This window comes from Paramisgurnus dabryanus, chromosome 16 (assembly GCF_030506205.2).
Source record: "Paramisgurnus dabryanus chromosome 16, PD_genome_1.1, whole genome shotgun sequence".
Lineage (NCBI taxonomy): Eukaryota > Metazoa > Chordata > Actinopteri > Cypriniformes > Cobitidae > Paramisgurnus > Paramisgurnus dabryanus.
This window is the reverse complement of record NC_133352.1, coordinates 21,811,816-21,838,659: the sequence shown is the minus strand read 5'-3', so window position 1 is coordinate 21,838,659 and position 26,844 is coordinate 21,811,816. Positions and strand designations below refer to the sequence as shown.

General features: G+C 38.3%; 1 protein-coding gene across 1 annotated transcript in view; it reads right to left on the bottom strand.

Moving 5' to 3' along the window:
- Positions 1-25,675, bottom strand: part of glrbb (glycine receptor, beta b) — a 32,034-nt gene extending 6,359 nt beyond the window's left edge. Inside the window, exons 1-8 of the mRNA XM_065272532.1 lie at positions 25,368-25,675; positions 15,682-15,824; positions 13,741-13,847; positions 13,071-13,138; positions 10,031-10,257; positions 6,380-6,462; positions 6,025-6,165; positions 5,633-5,785 (exon numbers count right to left, since the gene is read on the bottom strand). Of these exons, the coding sequence (XP_065128604.1) occupies positions 5,633-5,785; positions 6,025-6,165; positions 6,380-6,462; positions 10,031-10,257; positions 13,071-13,138; positions 13,741-13,847; positions 15,682-15,824; positions 25,368-25,370 (925 nt within the window). The 5' untranslated portion in view covers positions 25,371-25,675. The remainder of the gene's footprint in view (positions 1-5,632; positions 5,786-6,024; positions 6,166-6,379; positions 6,463-10,030; positions 10,258-13,070; positions 13,139-13,740; positions 13,848-15,681; positions 15,825-25,367) is intronic.
- Positions 25,676-26,844: the final 1,169 nt, after the last annotated feature.

Below are 26,844 nucleotides of genomic sequence, written 5' to 3'. Positions count from 1 at the left end.
GCCTTAGGGTATTGGCTTTTGCAATTACTGATCCGATACCTGGCGGTGTTTCTGTACATACATACTTCTAGCCCTGCATGAATTTATATAATTATTTTATTGTGTGCTTCAATTATTCCTTAATAAAACATAAACAAATACATACAGTGAACGAGATAATTTTATTATCTGAAGTACATTTGACAGTACTATTATTTATTACTTAAGAGGAAAAAAAACTTCACATGCATCCAAAAATCTAAAGGGGGTTGCACACCAGACAAGAAGTGCCACGTTGCGTTGTGTCTAGGACAACTTGGAGGTATCGTACATCAGACATGCACCAAAATGACAATCGTTTCACTAGATAAGACCCTTATGCCTCTTTTGGGATCGTTTACAGTCCTTTGAAAATTCGTTGAAAAAAACTGTTAAGTGTTGAATTAAGTATTAAGTGTTGGGCTCTATTAAAGTCCATTAAAATTAGAAAAATCCTGCAATGTTTTCCTCAAAAAACATAATTTCTTCTCGACTGAACAAAGAAAGACAACATTTTGGATGATGTGGTGGTGAGTAAATTATCTGGATATTTTTTAAGAAAATGGACTAATCCTTTAAGACGTGTTTTTTTTTGTGTGGATCGGATCATAAGTGGATGAGAAGGACACATTCTGTTTACACCTGGTATTTAAATCTGTCAGTTTTGTCCACTTTCAACCTCTTCTGTTCTGAATACTTTTAGGGGATGGTCTGTGGAGACTGTGGGCGATTCCTTCTGCTGTCATTTAAACATGAGCAGGAGTAATGACGGGTTTAAATGGACACAACTAATATTATGCCAGAGTCCGCTGCTTGTAAGTAAACATGCTGCACAGTGTTTTGTACATTTATATGTAAAAGCTTTCTTTGATATTTCTTTGATATTCTCTTGTGGCTGTTGGAACACATTCTACCACATGCGCGCTTACACTACAAAAGCAATCCGATCAAAAGTGTTTTCAACTACCTCTGAATGTGGTCAAAGGTGGACGAGCTCAAGATGTTTTGAACATCATTTACACCTGTCTTTAGCATCGTCCACTTGTGATCCGATCGACAACAGCACATCTTAATACCAAGTGTAAATAGCCCCTTTTTTACTTGCGCTTCCAAGCTTTATAATGGTAGAAAACATCAATTAGGGAACCACTTCTGACTTTAAACCTCAATAAAGTGCATTCATCCTTCACAGAGGTAATCCATACTCAAATATTGCCACTCATTGCGCATTGAGTCCAAGACATCATTACCGGAAACTAGTTATCATAGTTTATAAAGTTTAAAACATTATCTTTTCTTACTATATAGCATTGATTACCCACAGAAGACCTTTATTAACCCCTTGGAGCGGTGTGGATTACTTCTTTAAAGGCTGCACTTCTTTGGGAAGTCAGAAAATGTACCCTGATCCATGTTTTTCCCATATTAAGCTCGGAAAAGCAAGGACATTTACTAAAACAACTCCAAATGTGTTCGTCTGAACATGTGTATCTCGAGTTACTGTGTGGGAGTACATCATGGGGTCATTTTAAAATCTGTCTGAAATATCGCTTTAAGTATTTAAATGGAGTATAGCAATACATAATTGGGACTAAATAACAAAGGTAAAATAAAATATAAATTCCTTTTAATATTAGTGTACCTAATTGGATTGATCATGCTTTACTTTTTGTTAAGACAACCCCTGTTTTAAATGTTAACATTTATTTTTTTATGTTCTCACATTTCGCTGTAACCATAAAGCAACCAGGACAACACACCTGAGTGACTGAGAGCAGGATGAAGAAAGAATCGGACAAGAAAATATCAGCTGGTGCCCATGAGGAGACATATTGTTCTTGGACCTGCTTTTTCTGTTTAGTAATAAGTGGTTTTATGTAGTTAAATAAAAGTAATTTAATATTCAATCCACAAGCTAAATTTCCTACATTTTCTTAAAGGGGTAGTTTACCCAAAAAGGAACATTTTGTCATTTACACAAACAGTTTGGTTACAAACATTTCTCACAATATCTTCCTTCGTGTTTATCAGAACAAATAAATGTATGCGGGTTTGTAACAACATGAGAGTGTGTAAATGATGACAGAATTTTCATTTTTAGGTGAACTACCCCTTTAACATTATACCCAGGGGTAAAAGAAATGTATGTTTAACATTTTTAGTTTGTCTTTTTTTGTTACTGCTACTTTCAACAAGACTAATTATTTAGCCAAGCTTATTTTGTACTTTAAGAAATTAACAGCTTCTATGGGTTTTAAGACCCAGATATGTGCTCACAGTTTGCCCATAGAATGCCCAGTGGTCCCACAATTTTCCCGCAGTATGCCCACACTTTGTCCATTGTGCCCACATTTTTCCCATGTATTTGTATTTAAATAAATTTTTCCACACAGTATTTTGTATTTGTGATATCTGTGAATTTGTGATAGTATTTTGTATTTGAATTTTAAAACAATTCCATGTATGTATGCCTATCTCAGATCATATCATATGCATGTGAAAGGCAGTTTCTGGTATACATAGCAGAACACAAAAGGTTTTCTGTGTCATTAGAAATGCAGTCAAAAAGTGGGACAACAAGGATAACAGATCATGAAGGTAAGAACCTTAACCATGCCAGGTGAGGGATATATTATGGCTGAAAAACAATAAACCAATTAATGAAATATTCATGTCATATGTGTATTTGACATATAAATTCGTATTACCTTTTTGTTAGCTGTCCTATTTTGAGATAATTATTAGCCTAATAATAATAGTATAATTAACATTATATAATACATTCTTAAAATGAGGATAAACCCTTGGAAAGACATAGGAAATAATATAGAAATTTAGCCCTTTTATAGACTTCTTTTCACCTTTCACTTTTCGACCAAATTTAGCCTTTTTCTAGATGTCAATTTATAGACGTCTTTTCAACGACATGATAAACACGTCTTTTCACCTTTCACTTTTCAACCAGAATTTCACGTCATTAAGACGTCTGGAGAAGTTGTCGTTTTGACGTCTTTTCAACCAGATTTTGCTGGGTGGGAAGTGTGTGCTAAGATTTCACAGAATTACTATAGTTAAATAATTGAGTTGAGTAACTTTCATGGCACCTAAAACCCAGGGTTGGTTCAAATTATCTTTTCTAGTCAAAGTAATGTAACCTGGCTAGACACCTTAACAGTCACAGGTCTGCTGCTGACAGGTCTGACGTAGGTACACATGGCCAAGACTACTCATTTAAAACATTAAGGGTGAGTATCTTATCTCTGTAGAAACCACTGTGTTTTGAAACCATTTAGAACGCTGAGATAGATCTTATCTTTAGATGTAACATTTCTGTAATATTGCCCTTGTGGGGCATCTTGGTTGCACCCTACTGGCCAAAGCTGTAAATTAAATCTTTAATTTTTTATAATTTTAAGTTTATATTGTTTATCAAAAACGAAAATTCATTACTATGTTGTATATCTTCAATTTAAAGAATCATACCTGTAACTTTTTTCATTAACAAATGTTAGAAAACTGAGGTGTGTTAAATTGTGTTACAATCAGAATGCTTACTTATGTGCAAAATGAGCCTTTTATTCAATAACTTTCAATTATAAATAACTACTATACCTTTTTAAAACTGCAATCTGCCTATTTATTTGTATGGGCTACACAAGAAAAGGACAACAACACTAAAATCTGTAATGGTGGTAGCATGTAGCCTATATGAGTGTCAGACATCCCCCAGGTTTAGAGAAATGGTTTGATCCAACTTTTAGGCAACCAATCATATTGACCCGTTTAAACAGGAAACTGGTGTCTGAATCACGCGTATTTTACACGTATTTAACGTGTATTTAACGTGTATTTTACGTGTACTTAACGTGTTGTTTACACGTAAAGTACGCGTTAATTTTTCACGCGTAAAGTACACGTAAAGTACACGTAAAGTACACGTAAAGTACACGTGAAGTACACGTAAAGTACACGTGAAGTACACGTAAAGTACGTGTTAAAATACGCGTGTATTTGGCCCTCTTGGCGTTCGATACGAGGACGCGCCTGGTTGCATCTTTGCATTGACTTTGTATGTAATCTGCTCGCGCAAATCGTTGAACTTGCATTGATAAGTATGCCCCATAATGAATGAAAACACATTATTAAACTATACAATAGTTATATCCAGTGTTATCCTTAACATAATGTAATTAGATGGGTGACATACATACTTTAATCCTCATCCTTTACACGTTTCTAGTCTTCTATGAAGTTTTCTCGACGTGGGCACCATTATTACCTCTCTCTCTCTCTCTCTCTCTCTGTCTCTCTCTCTGTCTCTCTCTCTCTCTGTCTCTCTCGTCAAATGATCCTGCGTGAGAGCGCGTTCTTGAAGTTCGGAGTTTTTTCGCTTGAGTTGCATATCTCGCGCGAAGACGCATTTAAAGGGAAAAGCGCGTGTTTTCGCGGCAATTGCGGCGCACAATTCGCGTCATTTTCATCGCCCCGTGCGAGGACGCGCCTGGTTGCGTCTTTGCATTGACTTTGTATGTAATCTGCTCGCGCAAATCGTTGAACTTGCGTTGGTAAGTATGCCCCATAATGAATGAAAGCACATTATTCCCTTCGCGTCAGTGCACACGCACCAGCGCAGCGAGTACACTGGCAAGAGCAGAGCGCGACCTTCAGCCTATGTGCCGGGGCTTAGCCCCGGCCCAATTTAAACCCTGGGTCCAAGTACTCACAAGGAAGTTTGATTGTGATCCACGGTCGTATTACATTTGTCTTTCATGCACTTTTTAGGGCTTTTAACAGATTAAACGCCAAGAATAAGTTGATTTGAAGCAACTCATTTGATGAAAGTATAATATGTATAATATGCATTATGTTAATATCTTTATCTCATTTTTTGAGGGACGTGGCATGTAGTGGCTTTTGCATCTAAGCTTTTCACATATTCCCATGCATTTATCACATTTTTTTGTTTTTAACACATTTACCATATTTAAAATTTTGCAAAATTGTGCTGCAAAATTCAGCAAACTATTGATTTGTGTGGATGAATGATCAAATCAAGGCAAACATGCAAAAATGACTGACCTGAAATGGTAAACTGTGACAGTGACAAGAGTGCAGACAGAATATTAGTGGTTTTGGAGTCACCAACAGGATCACAAAAAACTCCAGACAATTTGTAATGTAATGTCCGACCCATTAGACGTCACCAGGAATAAGTATGGTCCATAAAAATGATGCATACAGAGTATAATTTTGAAGCAACATTTCGCTGTATCTCACATAATCTTCATCTTCTCAAATTCACCTGTGCAGTTCCCATAGCAAGAGCATGCCCGTGGCCACAGATGAGGCTGATGGATATTCATAATTGAAATATCCTGCATATGCATTACGTTTCCTTGGTGATGCCTTTGGGCAACCAATTGATGAAAATAAGCCCTTTATGTGCTTTAAGGATAAAAATGATCAGTCTCCTATGATGGATAGAGACCAGAGGGTGTTACATGGGAATGAAAAATGTGAAGGATGGGTCGTTATGGGGGTTCTGGATTCCAGGACCGGAAACAGGAGATGAGATGTTGATGCTTATGGCAGGATTGGTGATTGAAAAAAGTACCCAGAGGCACTCGAGCGGCGCTGGCATCAGGGTTGATCCAAAAGGAGAGCCAGGAGAGCACGACAATGAGCAGGGTGGGAGCGTACACACCCATCATGTAGAAGCCCACCTGCCTTCTCAGAGTAAAGATCACCTCCACGCACGTGTAGTATCCTGATATACAACAGTTTAATTAACAACAGCTTGTTGAAACTGAAATACTGTATAGCGGGGTCTGAGACCGCTATAAAATGTTTCTATTTTGCATTTTACAATGTAATTCATTTTGAATCTCATTACACATTAAATTGTCAGTGTTATAATTTAAGTGGAAAGTTATAATTAAAAGATATAAAATATAGAGAGCATATGTGCACATATAGTGCTATAAATGGAAAATGAACAGCTTTTACCTGTCCCTGAGTAAAACTTAGTGCAGTTGCCATATTCAATGTCCTCTTGTTTAATATCAAACTGAGGTAAAGCAATTTCTTCCATCTGCACAGGGTCTCCAGACTGCCACATGAACTGCAGGTCATCTGTGGTGTAGCCAACTACAGATTTGCACACACACATATACACTCTTATTTATTACATTTACACAAAATAAAAAAATGAATAAATCTTATGTACTGTATCAAAACAAAGCATAATTACAAAATGTAGTTACTATTGAAATCCTTTCCCATCCTTTAAACTTTTTCTTATTTTATAGTTTATTATCTTTTTATATAGCCTATCATTGTGGTTGTATTTATATTCACATACAGCTCTCAAGCTGCATTTTGCATCGTTGAGTATCCATAGGGAAGAGGGTCAAGTCAAGTGGACAAGAGAGGGTAACTGACAACCTGTGAAGAGAAATAAGAAACATTCAGTACCATACAATGAGTCATGTAGCACCGCACTCAGTTGACATTAGGTCAATAATTTTCTACAAGTGGTTATTACTGCATGTCCTTTAAATATGTTTGAAGAGACCAGGATATGTGTACATTTTATGGTACATTGATAAGACATGAATGACTAAATGATGGTTTAAGAAAATAATAGCAGTCCATTAGCCCCTTTAAAAGCTGCGAGGGAAGGTGGGCCATTTACATTTCATGAATATTAATAAAAAATCTGAATATACATTTTTGATGTTTTCTTCACTTTGGATAAAAGCATCGGCTAAATAGCCAAAATGTAAATGTATGACTCTATATGCATCCTTACAGGTTGCAAACCCAACTGAACTGATTTCACAGATTCCACAGGCACAAAGCAGCCCAACAGTGAGATAAATTCTTTATACAGTTCCTTTTTGCGCACAACAAGACATATTTATTTAAAATCCCATTAGCACATAAAAGCTTTTTGGTTTTCTACACTAATCTGACAAGCAGTCAGATGCCGGAAAGAGCAACTTTTTACACTTGAGTGTTTGAAGCCAGACCAGCAGTTGAAGCACAGTGCCAAGAAATTTGTGTAAAGGTCCAAGAAAACTATTTGCCTCTTATATCAGTTTTTGTTTAAAATATCTTTGTGGTGTATCATACAAATTATTAGAGAGCACAAGCGGAGTTGGAGGGTTAAAGCTTTTCTATAATTTTCGGGAGGAAAGAGGCAAATAAGACAGAAAACAATTTCCCTGCACAACTGAGTTATGCTGCGTTTACGCCAGCTGTGGTAGAGGCGTCAAGCGTGAGTGATTTCAATGTTAAGTCAATGTGAAGACGCGTTGATGCGCGTCTGGAGGTCTCGCGGCGAAAATGAGGCGTTTAGCGCGATGCGGTACACGCGATTCCACCTCATTCGCGCGTCTAGAATGGTGCTTTTTGTGCAATTTGCATTTGACGCAAATTTGCGGCTGACGCCCGAGTGAAAACTCCACATTAACCAATCAGAAGCCTGCTAGCTGCTGTGGCGGCACCCCCGCCCGGAGTCACTTATTCAACAAAAAAGGAACGCTTGATGTTGTCAGTGAGCAGTCACCCGGAGCTACATGACACAAGTTATTTCTGTAGAGACAGGAATAAAAAGGACCTCGCTTGGAAGAGTGTTAGTGAGGACATTGGGCAACCTGGTAAGTTGTAAATACACATTTCATTTTTGGGTCACGTGACGTTTATCAACCCACAGCATATAGTTTTTTAAACTATTATCCCCCTATAGTAAGGTGACCAAATACAAACCGGTAACTTAATACTTAATGCACAATCAACATTAGCCATCTTGCAAACAGACAACCTCATAGCACTTGCCCCTCCCACAAGAAGCGAATTTTGCCTCTGACACGCGTCAAATGCTTGCTTTTTCCGCACGTCTACTTCACTCTAGATGCGCGAATGCATTCATCCGGTTTAGTCGTAAACTAGGTGCGGTAGATGCGATTTTGATGCCTCAAACGCGGTTGGTGTAAACGCAGCATAATGCTACGTACACACCAAATGCGGGGCATCGTGTTACTCGCTCTAGATTACTCGCGGGATTTAACTTCGTGTCATGTGAATTTTCTGCTCGAGTTGAATATTTTCAACTTGGGCGAAGATGCGTTTGACGCCTATTTCGCGTCATTCGCATCAACCCACGCGAGGACGCATCTGATCGTGTCTTTGCATTTACTTTGTATGTAATCTACTCGCGCAAAACATTGAACTCGTGTCTGGTGTAAACCCACAGTAAGAATAAAGACAGGATTTGTTCAAGCAATTTGTTGGCCATCTGCTGATATAAATGCTGGTATAGTGATGACTTCTTTATTTAATTGACCAGCAAGATTTCTTATATAAACCAGCTTCACTAGAAAAGCCATGGTTTACTGTACTAGCCTGGCTCCGCCCTCCTACGTGCTTCCGCTTAATTTTCATTTCGCTTCAGTAGTACGTCTGGGACTGCTCTGTAGAGTTTCGTTTTCTCCTGCAAAAATCTGCAGGACCAATCACCGAACAGATGGGGGTGGCTAAGAACGATGACGTTGAGGTCGTGCGTCAGTTTGAGTTGTAGTTCAGTAATGGCAGCGGAGAAAGACATGAGAAAAGCTATTCGGTCCGTTGTTGCAAAACTGCCGAATATACAGAAGTTAAAGCCGGAGCAAGAACCAGGTTTTGTTTGTCTGATTATTCTGACTTGTTGTTTTCGGACGGTTTTGGTGCATGATATACGTCACGACCACACGTTAGCGATTGGCTTTGGCAGATCCTGAGTGACTCTGGGCAGATCCAGTAGTTTTAAACTTCAACAGAGGACCCTCCTTAACGGAAGTAACGCTTTGCAATGGAGTGTGGCCAGACTCTCTGTACTAATGAAATGAATGTACAAGAGTCTGGTTGGACCAGGCTAATGGTTTACAGAGGCTTCAAGCATTGATAGTCTACCTGCTTGGCCTGCACCAAACCAGCACTAACTAACATAAACCAGCTTGAAGTTAATGGTCTTTTCAAAAGGGTAATATGAAACAAACACTTATTTTTGTTTTTGAGAGAAATCAGTCCCTTGGCACACACACATGAATATAAAGAAATGCATTCTGGGACTAAGCCAAAATTAAGAAGTGTCTTTCTTGAAGACCACCCGGCTCATGCTGTGATCCGGCTGGCAAGAAAAACACCATTTGCCCCAGACATAACATAATATGTGATGCTCTTAAACATTCGATCTAAACTGAAATAGCTCCATGCCAGTGTTTAGATTTTATCTTAATCTGGACTTTTTCCAATGCACGACTGGCACAGAGACAACAGCAACAATTCACATTTGTATGAAGCGCACAGGCCAATAAAATTGTTTGGCTTCATAAATAACTGTTTAAATCTATCCGTAGCACATAGATCCAGGTAACATTTCTACAGTACCATTTCTACATGCTCCATAGCACCACAGACAGATCTATATCAGGTGTGGTCATTGACTACTTGAAGACCCCAGAGAGCCACATTAACTCAGCAAGGTTTGAAGATTAAAGACAATGAAAGAGGTGTCCAATGCCAAAAGGGGACTGAACGTTCACATGATGTGATCAAATGGCAGTAGCTGTAATTTAGGTGTCAGTGGTAAGGTGAAATCTTTTGGTCAACAGACATATCGAATGTCCAATTCTCAGAAGTCTCCTAAGGTTTATTAAACGCACTAGGAATCGCTCTGAGGAGGGATCGCAGATGTGGTTGTGAAATTACTAAGGTTTTATTTATAAGACAAGTAGGTATCACACGGGTCTCATCTGTGATTTTTCTTTCCTACAGTATACACACCTCTAGATTAAACAAATGTGTCTGAATTTATTCCACTCTTTAAAAACACAGGCACAAGGACTTGACACCTGGTAGACTACTTTGTTTACTTTGCTGTGATCACTGCAGTATGAATGAGACCTAATTTGTCGCAATCCACAAAGAAAAAGTTTTGATGGTTTGTAGGAAGACAAAATTCAAAGTTCACCTCATGCTGATGAGGACATCTCCGTTTCTGAAGATAAACAGCAGGATGTTCTCCTGAGTAACGTCATGAAAGTTGGCACTCTTTTCATTGGCAAAGAAAAGATCAGGCTTCCATAGACACTTGAACATCTTGGGGTCGACAGTGAGCGAATCGGACTTGAAGTCCTGAGGAAGCCTGAGTCTGGGGTCGTTCCAGCGCTGTCTCAAAAAGATATTCACACGATAGTCCTGCATGATAAAATAAAACAGGCCAAAATATCTGTTATGTTGAATATGACTCAAAAAACTAAGACTGCGCTAAAGACAACCTGTGTGTTAACAGGTTGTCTTGCGCAATCAAAATTTTATTCGAAAAATTGCTGTAAGCTTGCTGTGGGTGGGTGGGTGGTGTGTGGTAGAGTTGACATCAGTCTTTGTGTTAGGTGACAGGGAACTGTGCAAAGCCCTGACTTGGATACAAAAACAGCATACAGACCTCAGGGTAACGCAGGAGACCAGGTGTCTCAGGCATCGCCATGGCAACGTGCATTTCTCACGACCCCTGAGTGATGTTTTAAAAACGCTCGTCTCTGAAGTATCGAGTCTCCAATAATGGTTGGTATTGAAGTAGCGCAGCTGCGGAGCTCAGAGCCGCTCCTATTTACATTTTCAAATATCGCAAACATCAGAGACGTGTGACGGGTGCTGGTGAGGGGCTGAAATGAGGGCTCATGGCGTATCCGAGGACTTGCGACGGGGAAAACACGGGGTTCGTTAAGTCAAATTGGCCCCAGCGCTGGCTTGCGTGAGCAAAAAGCTTTGAAGTGGCAATTTCTAACTAAGCTTGTTTTGCTAGCACTGATATTGTGAAGACAGATGACATGCAAAACATAATGCCCACACTCCAGCTGTGCTGTTTTTGGGCGGCCAGTCCGAGTGTGTGATTCACATAACGGTATGTCCTGTTTTTCATTTAAGCCTCGGAGCAGGAAAATTAAGGATGCATTACACACTGTTTAATATCATGTGTGGTATTTAGTGATTTTTACGGACTTTCCATCCCGAATGTTAATACAGTGCAGATTGGTGAAAATAAGCTATATGCGACTATTTGATGAGCATGTGCTTTAGTTTTTAGTCAGGTCTCTGGTGACCCTATATTTCTATGTTTTGCCACCTGTGCATAAACAGTAAGTCCATATTTTGGTTAACCGCTGCAGGAACGATGTGATGGCTCTTTAGGTAATGCAACTGAAAAAAATGAAACCTCTTTTCCAAACGTATAAAAGCTTGGTGTCACGCAATGCTTCCGCAGAGCTGCCCACAAGCTGTATTCAGCCCAACGTTATGCTTCGTGGAAAACACGACTTTCTGATCTGCTTCCAGGGGAAATATTTTCAGTAGAGGTGATCTGAGACACTTTGGCATGATGGGTTGTTTATGGGTGTCACTGCTCGTAAAGAGTCAGACGTAAGACTGCGGGTTCTGGACTTAATTCTTTTCCTTAGTGGAGCGTTAAGTAAACACGTTAAGCCCAAAATAAAGCACACAATCATGAATCCAATCATGCACCCACTGTAAGCTATCAGACAATCTGACATTTTAAAAACTAACATTTTTCTGTGAAATGGGTCCCCATTAAAGTTCATTACTCATGCTACCCAGTGTTTGAGACTTAATGTTCCTTTGATTCAATCAATTATGGAGCTAATCATTTACATTTTATACTTCAAAATGTTACAGAATATTATATGACTCAATGTGGCTTAAAGGTCTGTTCAAAAACAGTAAACATTAAATAATTTAAAAGGCAAATGTCACTTTTTAGTAGTTTACGCACTTGTAAACGTCCTAATGAACATTTTAATATTCTGAAAGTGGGCACATTTTTGTTGCACAATGACATTAAAAAAGTATTGATTGACTGAAAAGGACTTGCTCTGGCATTGAGCTGGATTTAATGATGGACATTTACAGTGTTGTAACAACTGCAGTTATAAAAACAAGCAAACATAAAAAATGTCATGAAGTACTACCTACACAGTAAAAAAAATCCTTATTAAACTTACATTTTTAAGTTTAAACAACTTAACTGTTAAATTAAGTCATAAAAATTTTTTTGACTAGTGAGGAGTTGGTAAAAATGTAAAAACATTTGTGCTGGGCAAAGATTAATCACGATTAATCGCATTCAAAATAAAAGTTTTTTTTGCATAATATATGTGTGTGTGTACTGAGTGTACACTGCAGAAATGACTTTCTTACTTAGTATTTTTGTATTGTTTTCAATAGAAATATCTTAAAATTCTTAAATTAAGATGCCTCTTCTTGATGAGCAAAATGACCTAAGAAAATAAGTCTAGTTTGTAGACAAAAAATATAAAATTTAAGTAAATTTAAACTTAAAACAAGCAAAAATATCTGAGAGAAAAAAACTAAAAATAACTTTTCTTTTTTCTTAAACACTAATTTAAGCAAAATTTTCTTGCCCCATTGGCAGATAATTTTGCTTGTTTTAAGCAAAAATTCACTTAAATTTTATATTTTTGGTCTAAAAACTAGACTTATTTTCTTAGGTCATTTTGCTCATTAAGAAAATACATCTTGATTTAGGAATTTTTAGATCTTTCTACTGAAAACAAGACAAAAAAACTTAGTAAGAAAGTCATTTTTTTGCAGTGTAATTATTATAATTATGTATATTTAACCACACACACATACATATAGTAATTTCAGATTTTTAATTTATATTTTTTTATTTATATATAATATAGAATATATAAAAATATAAATAAATATATATACACATGTAAATGTTTCTTAAATACATACATGAATATGTGTGTATTATATATACATAATAATTACACACAGCACACACTCATATATTATGCAAAAAAATCACTTTTATTTTGTATGCAATTAATCTCAAATAATCTTTGCTCAGCATAAATTTGAATGGGCTTAAGATCTTACTACCTTAAGTTAAGTGCAGCAATCTTCTACTTTCTTGACCAACGAACTTAAGGACAAGTAGGAAATGATAAAATGTAGAGGAATACCATGGTTGTCTCCTGGATGGACCCAAAGCTGTTTATAAAAATGTTCACGCGGTCCTCTACAGGAATACCTAAAAAAAAAAAAATGAAAATAAGCATCCAGCCAATCACATCTATCAAACAAGACACATTTTTTGTGCACTTTCTCACAGACTATTATGGGTCATGTTAACTATTTGGTATATAGGCTACCATAAACATATGTTTTATTGTATGTACAATATCTGGGAAGCATGGCATTACAGGAAGAATGCTCCAGCTACTATACCGCTATTCCTATTCCCAAGATTATAATGTTGACTTTACGATTGCCAGAAGCTTTCATCTTGCCCAGATATGAAGAGCAGCTGGCTGACCATAAGACATAATAACATTGAATCATACAGTGAACTCTTAACACTCATACAGCAAAGACCACATCAAGGTCCCACCAAGCCACATCTAAATTGACTGCCAGCGAGCAAAGAGGCAACAGAGTTTCTCACATTTTACAACCTGTTTCATTACATCTGGAAATGTTGCCAACAGTAGCAGTAACTAAAACTACTTATCCACCACAATGTATATACATGCGTTGCTTTCCTTAATAATTGTGTAAAATGATCACACAAGAATGGATGTGACAGATGCAACAATAACATGGCAGATAACAGTACAGTAAATAAGTACTGACCTTTGAAGTTTGGACGGATTCTTGGATCATAAGTGACCAAAAGTCTGTTAAGGATGTTACTAGTAGTGTTTGCAGGAACCCGTGCCAGATCCTCTGATGACAGCTGCCTAAAGAGACCAAAAAGGAGGGTGTAACAATTAACAACAGCAACATTAAACCACAAAGATCATAAATTTCAGTCATCTATACATGAAAAATCTTCTTTGTACTATAATGAAGTAAATATTTTCGTGAGAAATCAAAACCAACATGCTTAGTAACATAAAAACATGATCTTGATTTAAGTGTGCAGTACACACACACGCACACACACATACATTCTGGTTTCCATGTTTTGTGGGGACATTCCATAGACGTAATGCTTTTTGAACTGTACAAACTGTATATTCTATTCCCTTCCCCTAACCCAAACCCCAACCATTACAGAAAACTTACAGCTACTTTACATTTTCAAGAAACATCATTCTGTTTGATTTATAAGCTTTTTTCTTCATGGGGACCTCAAAATGTCCCAACAAGGTCACAAATTTACTGGTATTCCTATCTTTTTGGGGACAATTGGTGTTCGAGGTCAGGTTTTTACCCTGAGGACAATGCTAATATTGACAGAATGAGAAAGTATGAAGAGCAAAATATGAAAGTATATATTTACATAATGGGCTCTATTTTAACGATCTGAAACGCAAGTGCAAAGCGCAACGCGCAAGTGAGTTTGTGGGCGGATGTTGGGCGCTGTTGCTATTTTCCCGGCGTGAGAAATAACTCTTGCGCCGGGCGCAAATCAATAAGGGGTTGGTCTGAAGTAGGTTCATTATTCATAGGTGTGGTTTGGGCGTAACGTCAAATAAACCAATCAGAACGCTAGCCAACATTCCCTTTAAACGCAAGGGCGCAAGTTCCATGGCGGGTTGCTATTATTATGACGGATTTACCAGGCGCACGCCAGGAGCGGTTCACAGCCGAGGAGACCGACGTCCTTGTACGGGGGAATCCCACGCTTGCCAGCATAAATCGGGCACGCCGTGTAACGGGAGGTGGATCTGCCTCAGGACTTGACCCAGCAGAGGACATCGCTGCGTCCACCCTCACCGCTGAAAGGGTTTGGGGGCTTTGAAATCGGACCCAAGAAACGCAAGCAAGGTCCAACCCCAAAGTACTCTTACAAATCAAGTTCATATACATTAAGGTTTCTTATGAAAACATTTTAATTATTATTTACATAAAATAAACGTAATACAGCCACACAACAAACTTATGAAAATATTTTAATCGTTATTTGCATGAGAATTTTTTAACGCAGCCACACAATAAATAAAAACTATCACCACAATGCTCACCACTATGATTCCCCTTATCTCGTGTATTAATATTTTTAAGTGTAACAATTTATGATTTGCAAAAATAACCGTTGCATCTGTGTAGATTAGATAAGCAAAGTGTATGCGCGTTGTGCACGCTATACATTATGGTCAAGCATGCGCCCTTAAAATAGCATAATGAACCACGCGCAACGCGCCACTGACTTTAGACTAGTTTTTTTTGGTTAGTAGCGCAATTGTTTTTTGAAACTGCAAAATAGCATAAGAGATGGTTTGCGCCGCAACACGCCTCCTTTTTGCGCTGAACCGCCCAGGGAGCGCAAGTTCATTCCCTAGTTTGCTGACGTGCATCTGTGGAGGGAAAAACCCCGCTGTGCGCCGGCGCAAAATACGAATGATACATGCGTCACTGACAAAGTCAATTGCGCTTGGTGCAAGATAGGGCCCAATATCTCTTTACATTAAACTATGGGTAATATAGCTTAAACTGCATTGTGAATTGTAAAACATGTACACTTTCTATAGTCATACTTTTAATATGAGACCAAGCCATCCCCACTCAAGTAATTTGCACAAATAAACATCAGGAGATGGCCTAGTTGAATAATAAAAATGCACTTACGAAGGACAGTAAACCTGTTTTCCTTTCTTCTTTCCCTTCTTTGTTGATTTTTCTTTGGTGAACCCTCCTTCCATCCACAGACAGATGATAAGCAATAAGAAGATCACCTTTTGCACCTTTATATTACAACAACTCAGCAAAGCCTGCAGGGGAGAGAATAAACAGACTCTCTTAATAAGTTAACAGCAAAAACCTAAAAACCAAAGCATAGGTAGGGAAGTCATAGGTTTGTTAATATGGAGAACAGACTGCTAGAGATCTTCTGTGGCAGTCGGTGATTGTACTTTGTGGGCTTTTCATACTGTATCATGCATTACTCAGAATAATGCACTGTCCTAATGCTTTTCTTTTGCTACTACTGTATTTTGTTATCAAATATATTTGCTCTGACCTGTAAAATTAAAATAATACTTATCTTTAAGCATTTGGCACACCCTTTTATCAAAAGCGACTTATAGTGCTCAATTATGATTTTTATCAGTATGTGTATCTTTCACACCATGGTCTACCAACTGAGCTACAGGCACACTTGATATTTGATATCAATTATTAAAGTAGGGATGTGGTTATTCTAATAGTTTAATTAAAGGCACAATATGTAAGATTTTTTGCATTAAAATAATGCAAGGTATAATTGATGACAGGCCATTGAATTTTTGAAAATTATGCACACCCAAGGTGGTAATGCGGCACGACACGAAGCAAACCCACTAAACAAAAACACGTCCAGAAGACGTCATTATAACGTCTTTGTCTACCGTTAAAAAGACGTCCACTGAGTAGCCAGAATGAAAGTTTTTGCAACGTCTTTTTTACACGTCTTTTGTGTGTTGAAATTAGACGTCTAACTGACATGCCTGTTGAACGTTCAAACGACGTCCACTGAGTAGCCAGAATGAAAGTTTTTGCAACGTCTTTTTTAGACGTCTTTTTTTGTGTTGAAATTAGACGTCCTACTGACATGCTTGTTGAATGTTTAAAAGACGTCCAGTGGGGAGCCAGAGACAACGTTCATTCAACGTCTTTTTTAGACGTCTTTTATGTGTTGAAATTAGACGTCCTACTGACATGCTTGTTGAATGTTTAAAAGACGTCCAGTGGGGAACCAGAGACAACGTTCATTTAATGTCTTTTTTAGACTTCTTTTTTGTGTTGAAATTAGACGTCCTACTGACATGTTTGTTGAACGTTCAAAAGAAGTCCATGGAGTATCCAGAAAGAAAGTTTTTGCAACGTCTTTTCTAGACCTCTTTTTTTGTGTTGAAATTAGACGTCCTACTGACATGCTTGCTAAACGTTTAAAAGACATCGTTTAAAGGATGTTTTTTAAATGTTCATTATTGAAATCCAAGTGACATCCTTACAGGGTTTTTCAATGTCTTTGCAGACCTCTAAAAGACATTCATACAATTTTTAATTATGTTTAATTTCAGACATCCCTGTTGACCTCCATTTAAACCAGGTGTACAATTTTACTTCTTAAGGCAACCGTTCAAAATGGTCTTATCACCAAATATGCTACAAAGGGTTTGGACATCAACACTTTTTCAGGTACTGGATGTTGACCGTGTGCACACCTACTGCTTTAAAATATTAAATACCCATCCAAGAACTTTAGGTGGGCAGAGACATTTTGTAATATGGGTCACAGTATGTAAGAAGGATAAGGACGATGACAGGTAACACTAAACAGAACTTTATTTGACAGACTATGGGTAAATACCCATAACATAGACAAGAACCGACAAGGAATAAAGACAATGGTAAGCATGTGTGTATAAAACAATTAAAGATGGTGGTTGAGGGGGTGCAAATGATTATGGGTAATGTAGTCCAGTGAGCGAGAGCAGACGATCCCTGCAAACTTGCGCCGTGGAGAGCAATGAAGAGTAGGAGGAGGTTCTGGAGGCAGATGGATTGCCAGGAAAGGGAAGAAAGATGCAGTCCAGGATGGGGCCTTGAGCAAGGCGACACATGAGCATGAGAAGCCATGGAGGAGTGGAAGGAGCCATCATGGAGGAGACCAGGGTGCCGACTGATGGACACAGAGCTGCAGACCAGTGATGGGTCGTTCGCGAACGAGCCGCTCAGAGCTGATTCTTTGTAGCGAACGAGCAGAGCCGAATCTTCAGACGCGGGCAGGGGTGGCACCGTAAGAGCCGGCTCTTCTAAGGGAGCCGAGCCAGCTGAACCGAATCTATGAAAAGAGTCGGATTGCCATCACTAAAATGTAGAGCCGGAGCTTGAGCCGAAAGAGCCGAATCTATGGAAAGAGCCGGACTGCCCATCACTACTGCAGACGGTGGCGGAAGAGCCTGAGATGTAACCAGACAGACACAGAGCCCGGCTGGAAACAAGGTGCTGGAGAGCCAAGGCTTTTATTGTGGCCAGCTTAAGTCACACCTGTGCAATAATCATGCTGTCTAATCAGCATGTTGATGTGCCACACCTGTGAGTTGGATTATCTTGTCAAAGGAGAAGTGCTCACTTACACAGATTTACACAGATTTCTGAACAATATTTATGAGAAATAGGCCTTTTGTGTACATAGAAAAAGTGTATGTTTTTCTATACATGTCTTTGCAGAAAACAGAAACGAAAAAAGAAGGCAAAATACTTTGTTTCCCTTTAGCTTCCAGACAGACTGTAGCAGTCAGAAATGTCATCTGCATTTGTCCAGAGAACCCACTGAGCAAAAACACATCTAAAAGAAGTAATCATAATGTCTTTGTCTAACGTTTAAAAGATGTTCCGTGATGTTCCAAGGGGAGCTGGGAGGCAATATTTGGACTTGAGTGTAATAAGAGCCACACCTACAACAACAGGTAGTGGGAAGTACAACTGGTTCCAAAATCAGTTTTACAAGTAACTCTTTTTAAGGGAAAGGATATGAATCTAAAGATAGGCTCTATGCTAAAGCAGGCAGAAAAAATACAGTGGATGAGCAAAAAAAACCCTTGGTGTTTGGTGTCATATGCATTTATAAACAACATAATGTTTTTACATGTATTTTAGGAACAATTGTACTTGATGGAATAACCTTATTTTTATCACGTTTCATGTGTCATGCTCTCATACTTTCATTGCTGTTAGTTTATGTCAGTCCTGAGGTTTGCTTGCCAACAGACAATGGACTAATATGGACACAAATGTAGAAATGATGAATAAATGCAAAAAATGCACAAAAAAAAAAAAATATATATATATATATATATATATATATATATATATATATATATATAAACATGTGCCAATTTCATGTGATTTCTTGTTTTTAAATAGCAGGTAGTTCTCCAGACTATCTGACAATAAATTCTTGATTTACAAAAAAAATTCCATATGAGTTCATATCGGTCTCTGGTCAGATGTTCAGATATTTAATATTTTTGGCACAGCCATAGACATCTACTATCTTCATACAAGAAAGAATTGGCCTTGTAAATGTTTCAGGAAAACGTGTAGACATCATAGCTTAAATTCCATAACATGCCAATTATGTGATACCAATTTCACGTGTTTGCTCATACATAAGTTCTTTCTTACATAAAATGTTTTTGGTTAGTTCCTCGTTATTGCCTTGATAATAGAAAATATGAACTAGGCATCATGTATGACAGATGCCAATGGGAGGTATTAGCTACAAAATGAACAGATCCTGCCATGAGCAATATAGGAGACATATCTTGTATGTATAGGGCTTATATGTGGATATTTATAAGCAATACATGAGACCAATATGGCCCGTATATGCACCTCAATTTTGCCTACATGTATATGCAGCATATACTGTATGTGCATATAAGCTGCAGGTTTCATATATGTGCATATATCCTCATATAGGTTCTTTCCATGTGGGTTTGCACGTCCACAGACATCCATAAAGAGTCATAGTCTGACGTTCATACACTGAACCTTTTTGGTATGTTCACAGACATCCAAAAGGGGTGCAAGAGTGACGTCCAGACACTGACCCTGTTTTGCACGTCCACAGACATCCATAAGGGGTCATAGTCTGACATTCATACACTGAACCTTTTTGGTACGTTCACAGACATCCAAAAGGGGTGCAAGAGTGACGTCCAGACACTGACCCTGTTTTGCATGTCCACAGACATCCATAAGGGGTCATAGTCTGACGTTCATACACTGAACCTTTTTGGCACGTCCACAGACATCCAAGAAGGGTGCAAGAGTGACGTCCAGAAAATGACCCTGTTTTGTACGTCCACAGACATCCATAAGTGGTGGTAGTCTGACGTTCATACACTGAACCTTTTTGGCACGTCCACAGACATCCATAAGTGGTGGTAGTCTGATGTTCATACACTGAACCTTTTTGGTACGTTCACAGATATCCAAAAGGGGAGCAAGAGTGACGTCCAGATACTGACCCTGTTTTGCACGTCCACAGACATCCATAAGGGGTCATAGTCTGACGTTTATACCCTGAACCTTTTTGGCACTTCCACAGACATCCAAAAGTGGTGCAAGAGTGACGTTCAGACACTGACCCTGTTTTGCACGTCCACAGACATCCATAAGGGGTCATAGTCTGACGTTCATACACTGAACCTTTTTGGTACGTTCACAGACATCCAAAAGGGGTGCAAGAGTGACGTCCAGACACTGACCCTGTTTTGCACGTCCACAGACATCCATAAGGGGTCGTAGTCTGACGTTCATACACTGAACCTTTTTGGCACGTCCACAGACATTCAAGAGGGGTGCAAGAGTGACATCCAGACACTGACCCTGTTTGCACGTCCACAGACATCCATAAGGAGTCATAGTCTGACGTTCATACACTGAACCTTTTTGGTACGTTCACAGACATCCAAAAGGGGTGCAAGAGTGACGTCCAGACACTGACCCTCTATTGCACGTCCAGCAGACGTTTAAAAGTGGGTCTGAACTAACGGACGTTATACAGACATGATCTGAATGTCTCCCAGACGTTCCATGTTTGGTGGGAAGTGTCATTACACTGTATTTTTAAGAGATTTGAAAGGCTAGTGGTGATTGAAATATAACGTCTTTTGCACGCTCAAGTTCGTTATTTCAAATGTAGGCGCGCTGTACAATCATAATGGAAGCACTCGTTTTTTCCAGGTGCGTCTGGACCGCATCGAGTTAAAAACATTTCAACTCTTTAGAATGCTGCAAGCGCACCGCACGTCATGTGACAAGAACCTGCCTGCCTAAAATTTTACACCTGTTTTTAGGGGCGTGAATAGAGTGGCCATTCGTGCCAGTTCTGCCGGACACATCCCAAACATGTTTTCGGGTTTGTTCTCTGGAAGTCGCGTTGGTCGACCGCATACGTCATCAAGGTTTAATATTTCGGGTTTAATTTCAGAAAAGCATCCGTTACATTTCAATGTAAGAATGAAACTACAATGATTGTATGTCTTAAAAGAAATAAATCTTAATTTTCTAATGTATTTTAACTGAAATGTGAGAACCACGATGACGTATGCGGTCGAGCAACGCGACTTCCGGAGAACGAACCCGAAAACATGTTCGGGGGTGTCTGGCGGAACTGGCACGAATGGCCACCCTACTTGTGAACGGCCCCTTAGGTGTGCATTTTACCGAAAAATAATCAAACCAATCAAAATAAAGCATTCAACAGTGCTGTGGTATAACCAAAAATAACTAGCACAGTGTTATATGTTTTGTATATCCCATTGTTCCATGCTCTCATACAGGTATAGTCATCATGCTGTTTTTTGCATAGCAACCTTTAGTGGTGAAAATTACATACTGTGCCTTTAATCAAACAGCAGAAAGTGAACTGTTCAGAACGCCGTCTCTGTATGTTATTAAGTCAACGTTTTAGCTTCTGAATACAGTATGTGACCTATATTCTGGTTCTTTGTAGAAACAGATCAGTGACATGCAGAGTCTCAGTGGACATACAGTTAGACAGGACTGAGCTGAGCTGTCTTGGAGACTGATGACCTGTTGACTCAGGAAATCTGGCTCTGTTGTATCCGTGACCGTTTTAAATATCGCTTGGGGTGTTTGTCACTGTGGGTGGTCTAAAAATGTGTTACTTATAAAACAGTACCATATTGTTTCCTTTTTATAGTTTCTCTAGAATTATCATGAAATCTGTTTTATAGACATGACATTTTAATTATCAACTAATCACTATTCACAATTTTTACGTTTCCATCCAAAGTTGCGAATTTAACGATCACACTGAATAGCGCATAAAACGTTTGCAAATAAAGCACTGTTGTTTCATGCAGTGAGTCAAAAAGAAAAAAGTAACTTCCTGCCAATGTGAGAAGCCACTGTAGGTCTTTTTCATATATAATAAATTATTTACGCCTCAGAGCTTGCAGATGAAATGCAGTAAACACGGTCATGTCATCTTGCTTTAAGAGGTGGATGACTGCTCTTTAGGAACGCAATTGTGTAAGACAGTTCAGGGATGTCATTATACTGTACTACCTTGATGTCAGACTTTTGCTCATTTGCTCAAGTCATTTCAGACTGACCAAAACAACTTATGCCATCCCATCATGCTTCATTTTTGCCAGGAAAACGCATACATTGAGGCAAAGTCAAATGACCTTTTCATGCTCATTGAGGATTTGTTGGCTAAATGTGTTTTTTCATAGTTTATGTGCATATCTTCTTATAGGATAAAGATCAGACTCAATAGGTCACATAAGTTTTTATGTGCATTTTTAGAATTGATGTGTATCTTGATGTTTCTATACAGCGCTTTTAGACGATATCCCAAAATGCACATTAAAAATGGTAGATGGAAACATAATTTTTTGCACAAGAAATATGAACTAGTACCACATTACCAGGAAAATAATCATCATCATCATCATATTTTGAAGAGAATGTTTCAGGTTCAATACAATACGGAAAAATTGAGTGCGTTTACGCGTCTTAAACCGATTATGCTTAAAGGAATATTCCATTTTCTTAAAAGAAAAATCCAGATAATTTACTCACCACCATGTCATCCAAAATGTTGATGTCTTTCTTTGTTCAGTCGAGAAGAAATTATGTTTTTTGAGGAAAACATTGCAGGATTTTTCTCATTTTAATGGACTTTAATAGACACCAACAATTAACACTTAACAGTTTTTTTCAACGGAGTTTCAAAAGACTAAACGATCCCAAAGGAGGCATAAGGGTCTTATCTAGCAAAACAATTGTCATTTTTGACAATAAAAATAACAAATATACACTTTTAAGGCACAACTTCTCGTCTAAATCCGGTCCAGTGCGACCTAACGTAAATGCGTAGTGACGTAGGGAGGTCACGTGTTACAAATATAAAACGCACATTTGCGGACCATTGTAAACAATAAACTGACACAAAAACATTAATTAGTATCAGTTGACATACAACAACGTAAGAACGGTCCTCGTTCTCAACACTTGTAAACACTGGGGCGGAGTTTCGCGTTCGTCCTCTGTGACCTCTTGACGTCATGACGTATTACGTGGGGTCACGTTGGCGCATCACGACCGGATTTAAACGACAAGTTGTGCTTTAAAAGTGTATATTTGTTATTTTTATTGTCAAAAATGACAATAGTTTTGCTAGATAAGACCCTTATGCCTATTTGGGATCATTTAGAGTCCTTTGAAACTCTGTTGAAAAAAACTGTTAAATGTTGAGTTAAGTATTAAATGTTGGGCTCTATTAAAGTCCATTAAAATGAGAAAAATCCTGCAATGTTTTCCTCAAAAAACATAAATTCTTCTCGACTGAACAAAGAAAGACATCAACATTTTGGATGACATGGTGGTGAGTAAATTTTCTGGATTTTTCTTTTAAGAAAATTGAATATTCCTTTAATAAACTGATAATGTGTAGGGTCTTGTAAATGCGTAAAAAGGTTTTCTTAAAGCCCATAAACGGCATACAGGTAGTTTTTTTTTTCATGGCATATAAACATCTTAACCTGCTTTCTTGCAGTTCTGTTAATTTGTGCATGTCTCCGCGTGTGACGTTTACCGTAATAGTAAGTAAGCGCAAAGTAATGCATAAAAGCTTGACTCATGCAGTAGGCAGAGAAACTGTGAAAATAAAAGCTCATCTTACATTTACATTCTGCAGACATGAGAAAAGAAACAACAGTATAGCTTAAGACAGATTTTCCGCCGGCTTTCTGAGCGACTGCATGCACTATAGGCGGTGACATCACTGTCTGCGAAAAACATGACACATCTCCAAACGCACGATTTTTGATAGTTATCCACTTATTCTGTGCATGTAAATGCACTCATTGATGACAGGCCATTTAATTATTTAAAATAATGCACACCCAAGGTGGTAATGCAGCACGATGCAAAGCGGGGTAAAAGAGAGAACTTGTTTGGAAAAATCTTTTTTGCAATCTGGTGCCACTGCACATAAATTACACGGTTCTGGTTAAATAATTGTTAGGTGCCATGTAGTTCTTCAAACATGTTACTAACAACAGGGCAGCCATATGTTTTTTAAATTAAAGCGGAAAATACACACAGTTTGAAAAATGCCAAATATTGACATAGTGCACATGTTTAGTCCTGCTGTACAACACAGCCAGCGATGAGTGTCCAAGCTAGGGAGGAAGAAACTGTAAAGATCACTATGAGGAATTCCCCCCTGAGGAAGACTGCCAGAAACTCCCCTGTCTAGACTCTTTCACCCTCCGCCTCTGGAGGCTTGATTCTCAGCCAATGCATTGATCATCAACTTAAACGAATCAGGCCAGCATTCAAGCACACTCCTCCAATATCTCACTCATTCCATCACTGTTATTATCACCAGATGCTAGTGTTTCTTACAAAACATCTCTTCAAATCTTCCAATCTTTTAGTCTTTCTCTTCTCATTTTCTCTCTGATTCAGTGGTCATGGCAATTTGAGTTTAATGCCCCTCGTTTGAAATGCACACAAACGATGACTGCAGGTCTAAATATAAAGCAGAGAAATGCAAGTAATGGATTATAATGTCTTAGTAGACATGATGTAAGATAAAAAACGGCTTTATTTTCAGAATAGACTGAATCTAGGTTAACTTGACCCTTATTTAATTGAAACACTTTTTTTGGCTGCATACCATGAGTCTGACTGCTTTATTCAGAAGACAAATGCTTTCTGTTCAACTTGAGTACACAAACAAAGATTTTATATCTAACCCTAACCTCAGTGTTTGTCACGAAAGGGCACATTATATAAATGTGTCATGCAAGAGTTTATACTCACATATGTATAATATTTTTGACAGGAAAAGGAAAAACAGGTAAGTTAATAATAACATTTTATATAGTAACAATAATTAATTTTATATTGCATAACTTTAGCATGACAGCCATATTAGCTTACCCCTTAAACTCGCTTTCAAAACCATATGTTAATTTTTTACGTTTTAATGTAAACATAGCACAAGGCGATAACAACGACCTGTGGATGCTTTGAGCATCAAGTTGAAAAAGTTACAGATAGGCGGCATGGTAGAAAATAAACCTGAAAAGGATGGGGAGATGGGTAAGAGGGCAAACATACAGCACCAACAGCATCCACCATGACGACAAGGGGGGTTGGGATGCTGATGTGGGGATTACTACACAGAATGACAACATATCGCGCCTCCCACATTTATTACACACGTACAACCACAAAATCGCATTTCCTTTCAAAATATTGCGCGTTGTATCACTTACCATTTTAATAAGGTAGCGCTTTTTCCACAGTTTTCCCACAGATTAGATTGAATAGCGCTGACAGTGCGATCGGTCGTTAAAGCGTCGTCATGACCTGCCGCCGTCTGTATCGCATTCTGCTCGTCGTTTGCTTACTGAGCCCGGTTCGCGCCTGTTGGATTAGTTTTCATTACAATACCCTGGTATTATCTATGTTATGAAAAATTATCTGAACGGAATTTCTGTTGCTCTGCTCTATTGCACTGGTGAAGGGATGCCAAGATGGAGCCTCGCGTGTACCTGTCATGCAACATACATGCGCAGTAGCAGCAGCAGGCTGCATAGCATTACTCATACAGCATCACTGGACTGGAGTATAATGCAAGGCCATCAGATGAGCTCTGCCATTTCAGGACAAACAATTCATCCTTGAAAAAAGATGAAAACACGCATAATTCAGTAGGCCTATTACAGAAAGAAAAAAAGAAAAAAAATGTTTTTTTTTATATGAAATGTCAATAATATGCAAACGCTAAACTACAAAACATTTCTAAACATATTTATATGTTGTACATTTGAAGCTATTAACCATGGTTTATTAGGACTAAATGAATGGTTTTATTAAGCTAACCCAAAGAACAGAATGAAAGTGACAGTAAAACAGAAGTGTGGCAGCCAAAAGCACAAAAGGTGTGGATGACTGCCAATGCTTTATAGTAAATTACTATGTATACAGCTTGTGTGAGTGTGGTGTGTGCATGTTTTTAGGACCATCATGACATAGAAAGAAAAGAAACTGACTGCTCTTATTGGAATGTAGTGGTGAGTTAGGCACAACAAATACACTTTCCTCTGAGAGAAGTCAAACACTATATCAATTCCTTAAAGTACAACACCAACATTAAGATTTGAACAAAAAGCAAACCTCAGACACATTTTTCTCTCATGCAGATACTCTCTAAGGGTTCTTGCTGAATGGTATTTGGATTAAGTAAGCATGAAAACAGACATTCACAAATTTCCATAGGGCGCTCTGATATTTAGTAGAGGTCTAAAGACCTCAGGCATTGTTCATATGAATTATACGCAATTGTATACCTTCTTCATCAACTTTGTCAGGACAATAGCTGCCTTTCTGCTTTTCGTTGAAGTGGAACATAACGTACTAATAATGCGTGCACATATACTACATAACTGATTTGTACAGGTTGATTTTAAACCTGGACAATAAATGACTGAGAACAAAGGGAGTCTTGTTTTCAGAGCATGTACAGTGTTTGGCCAAGAGCCACATACCTGATGGACAACACAGAACTGGTCCAACAATATGTCAGTAAGCTCTAGCAAATCGAATCTGATATTATATCTGGCATGCAGACTTCACTTTGCTATCGATCTACACTCACCCCTGCTGACACATTTCTTGTGTTGAACATAACTTTGCTTTTATAAAGATGCTTATATGGTCTAAAGGTAATTGATGAGCATTTAATATTTC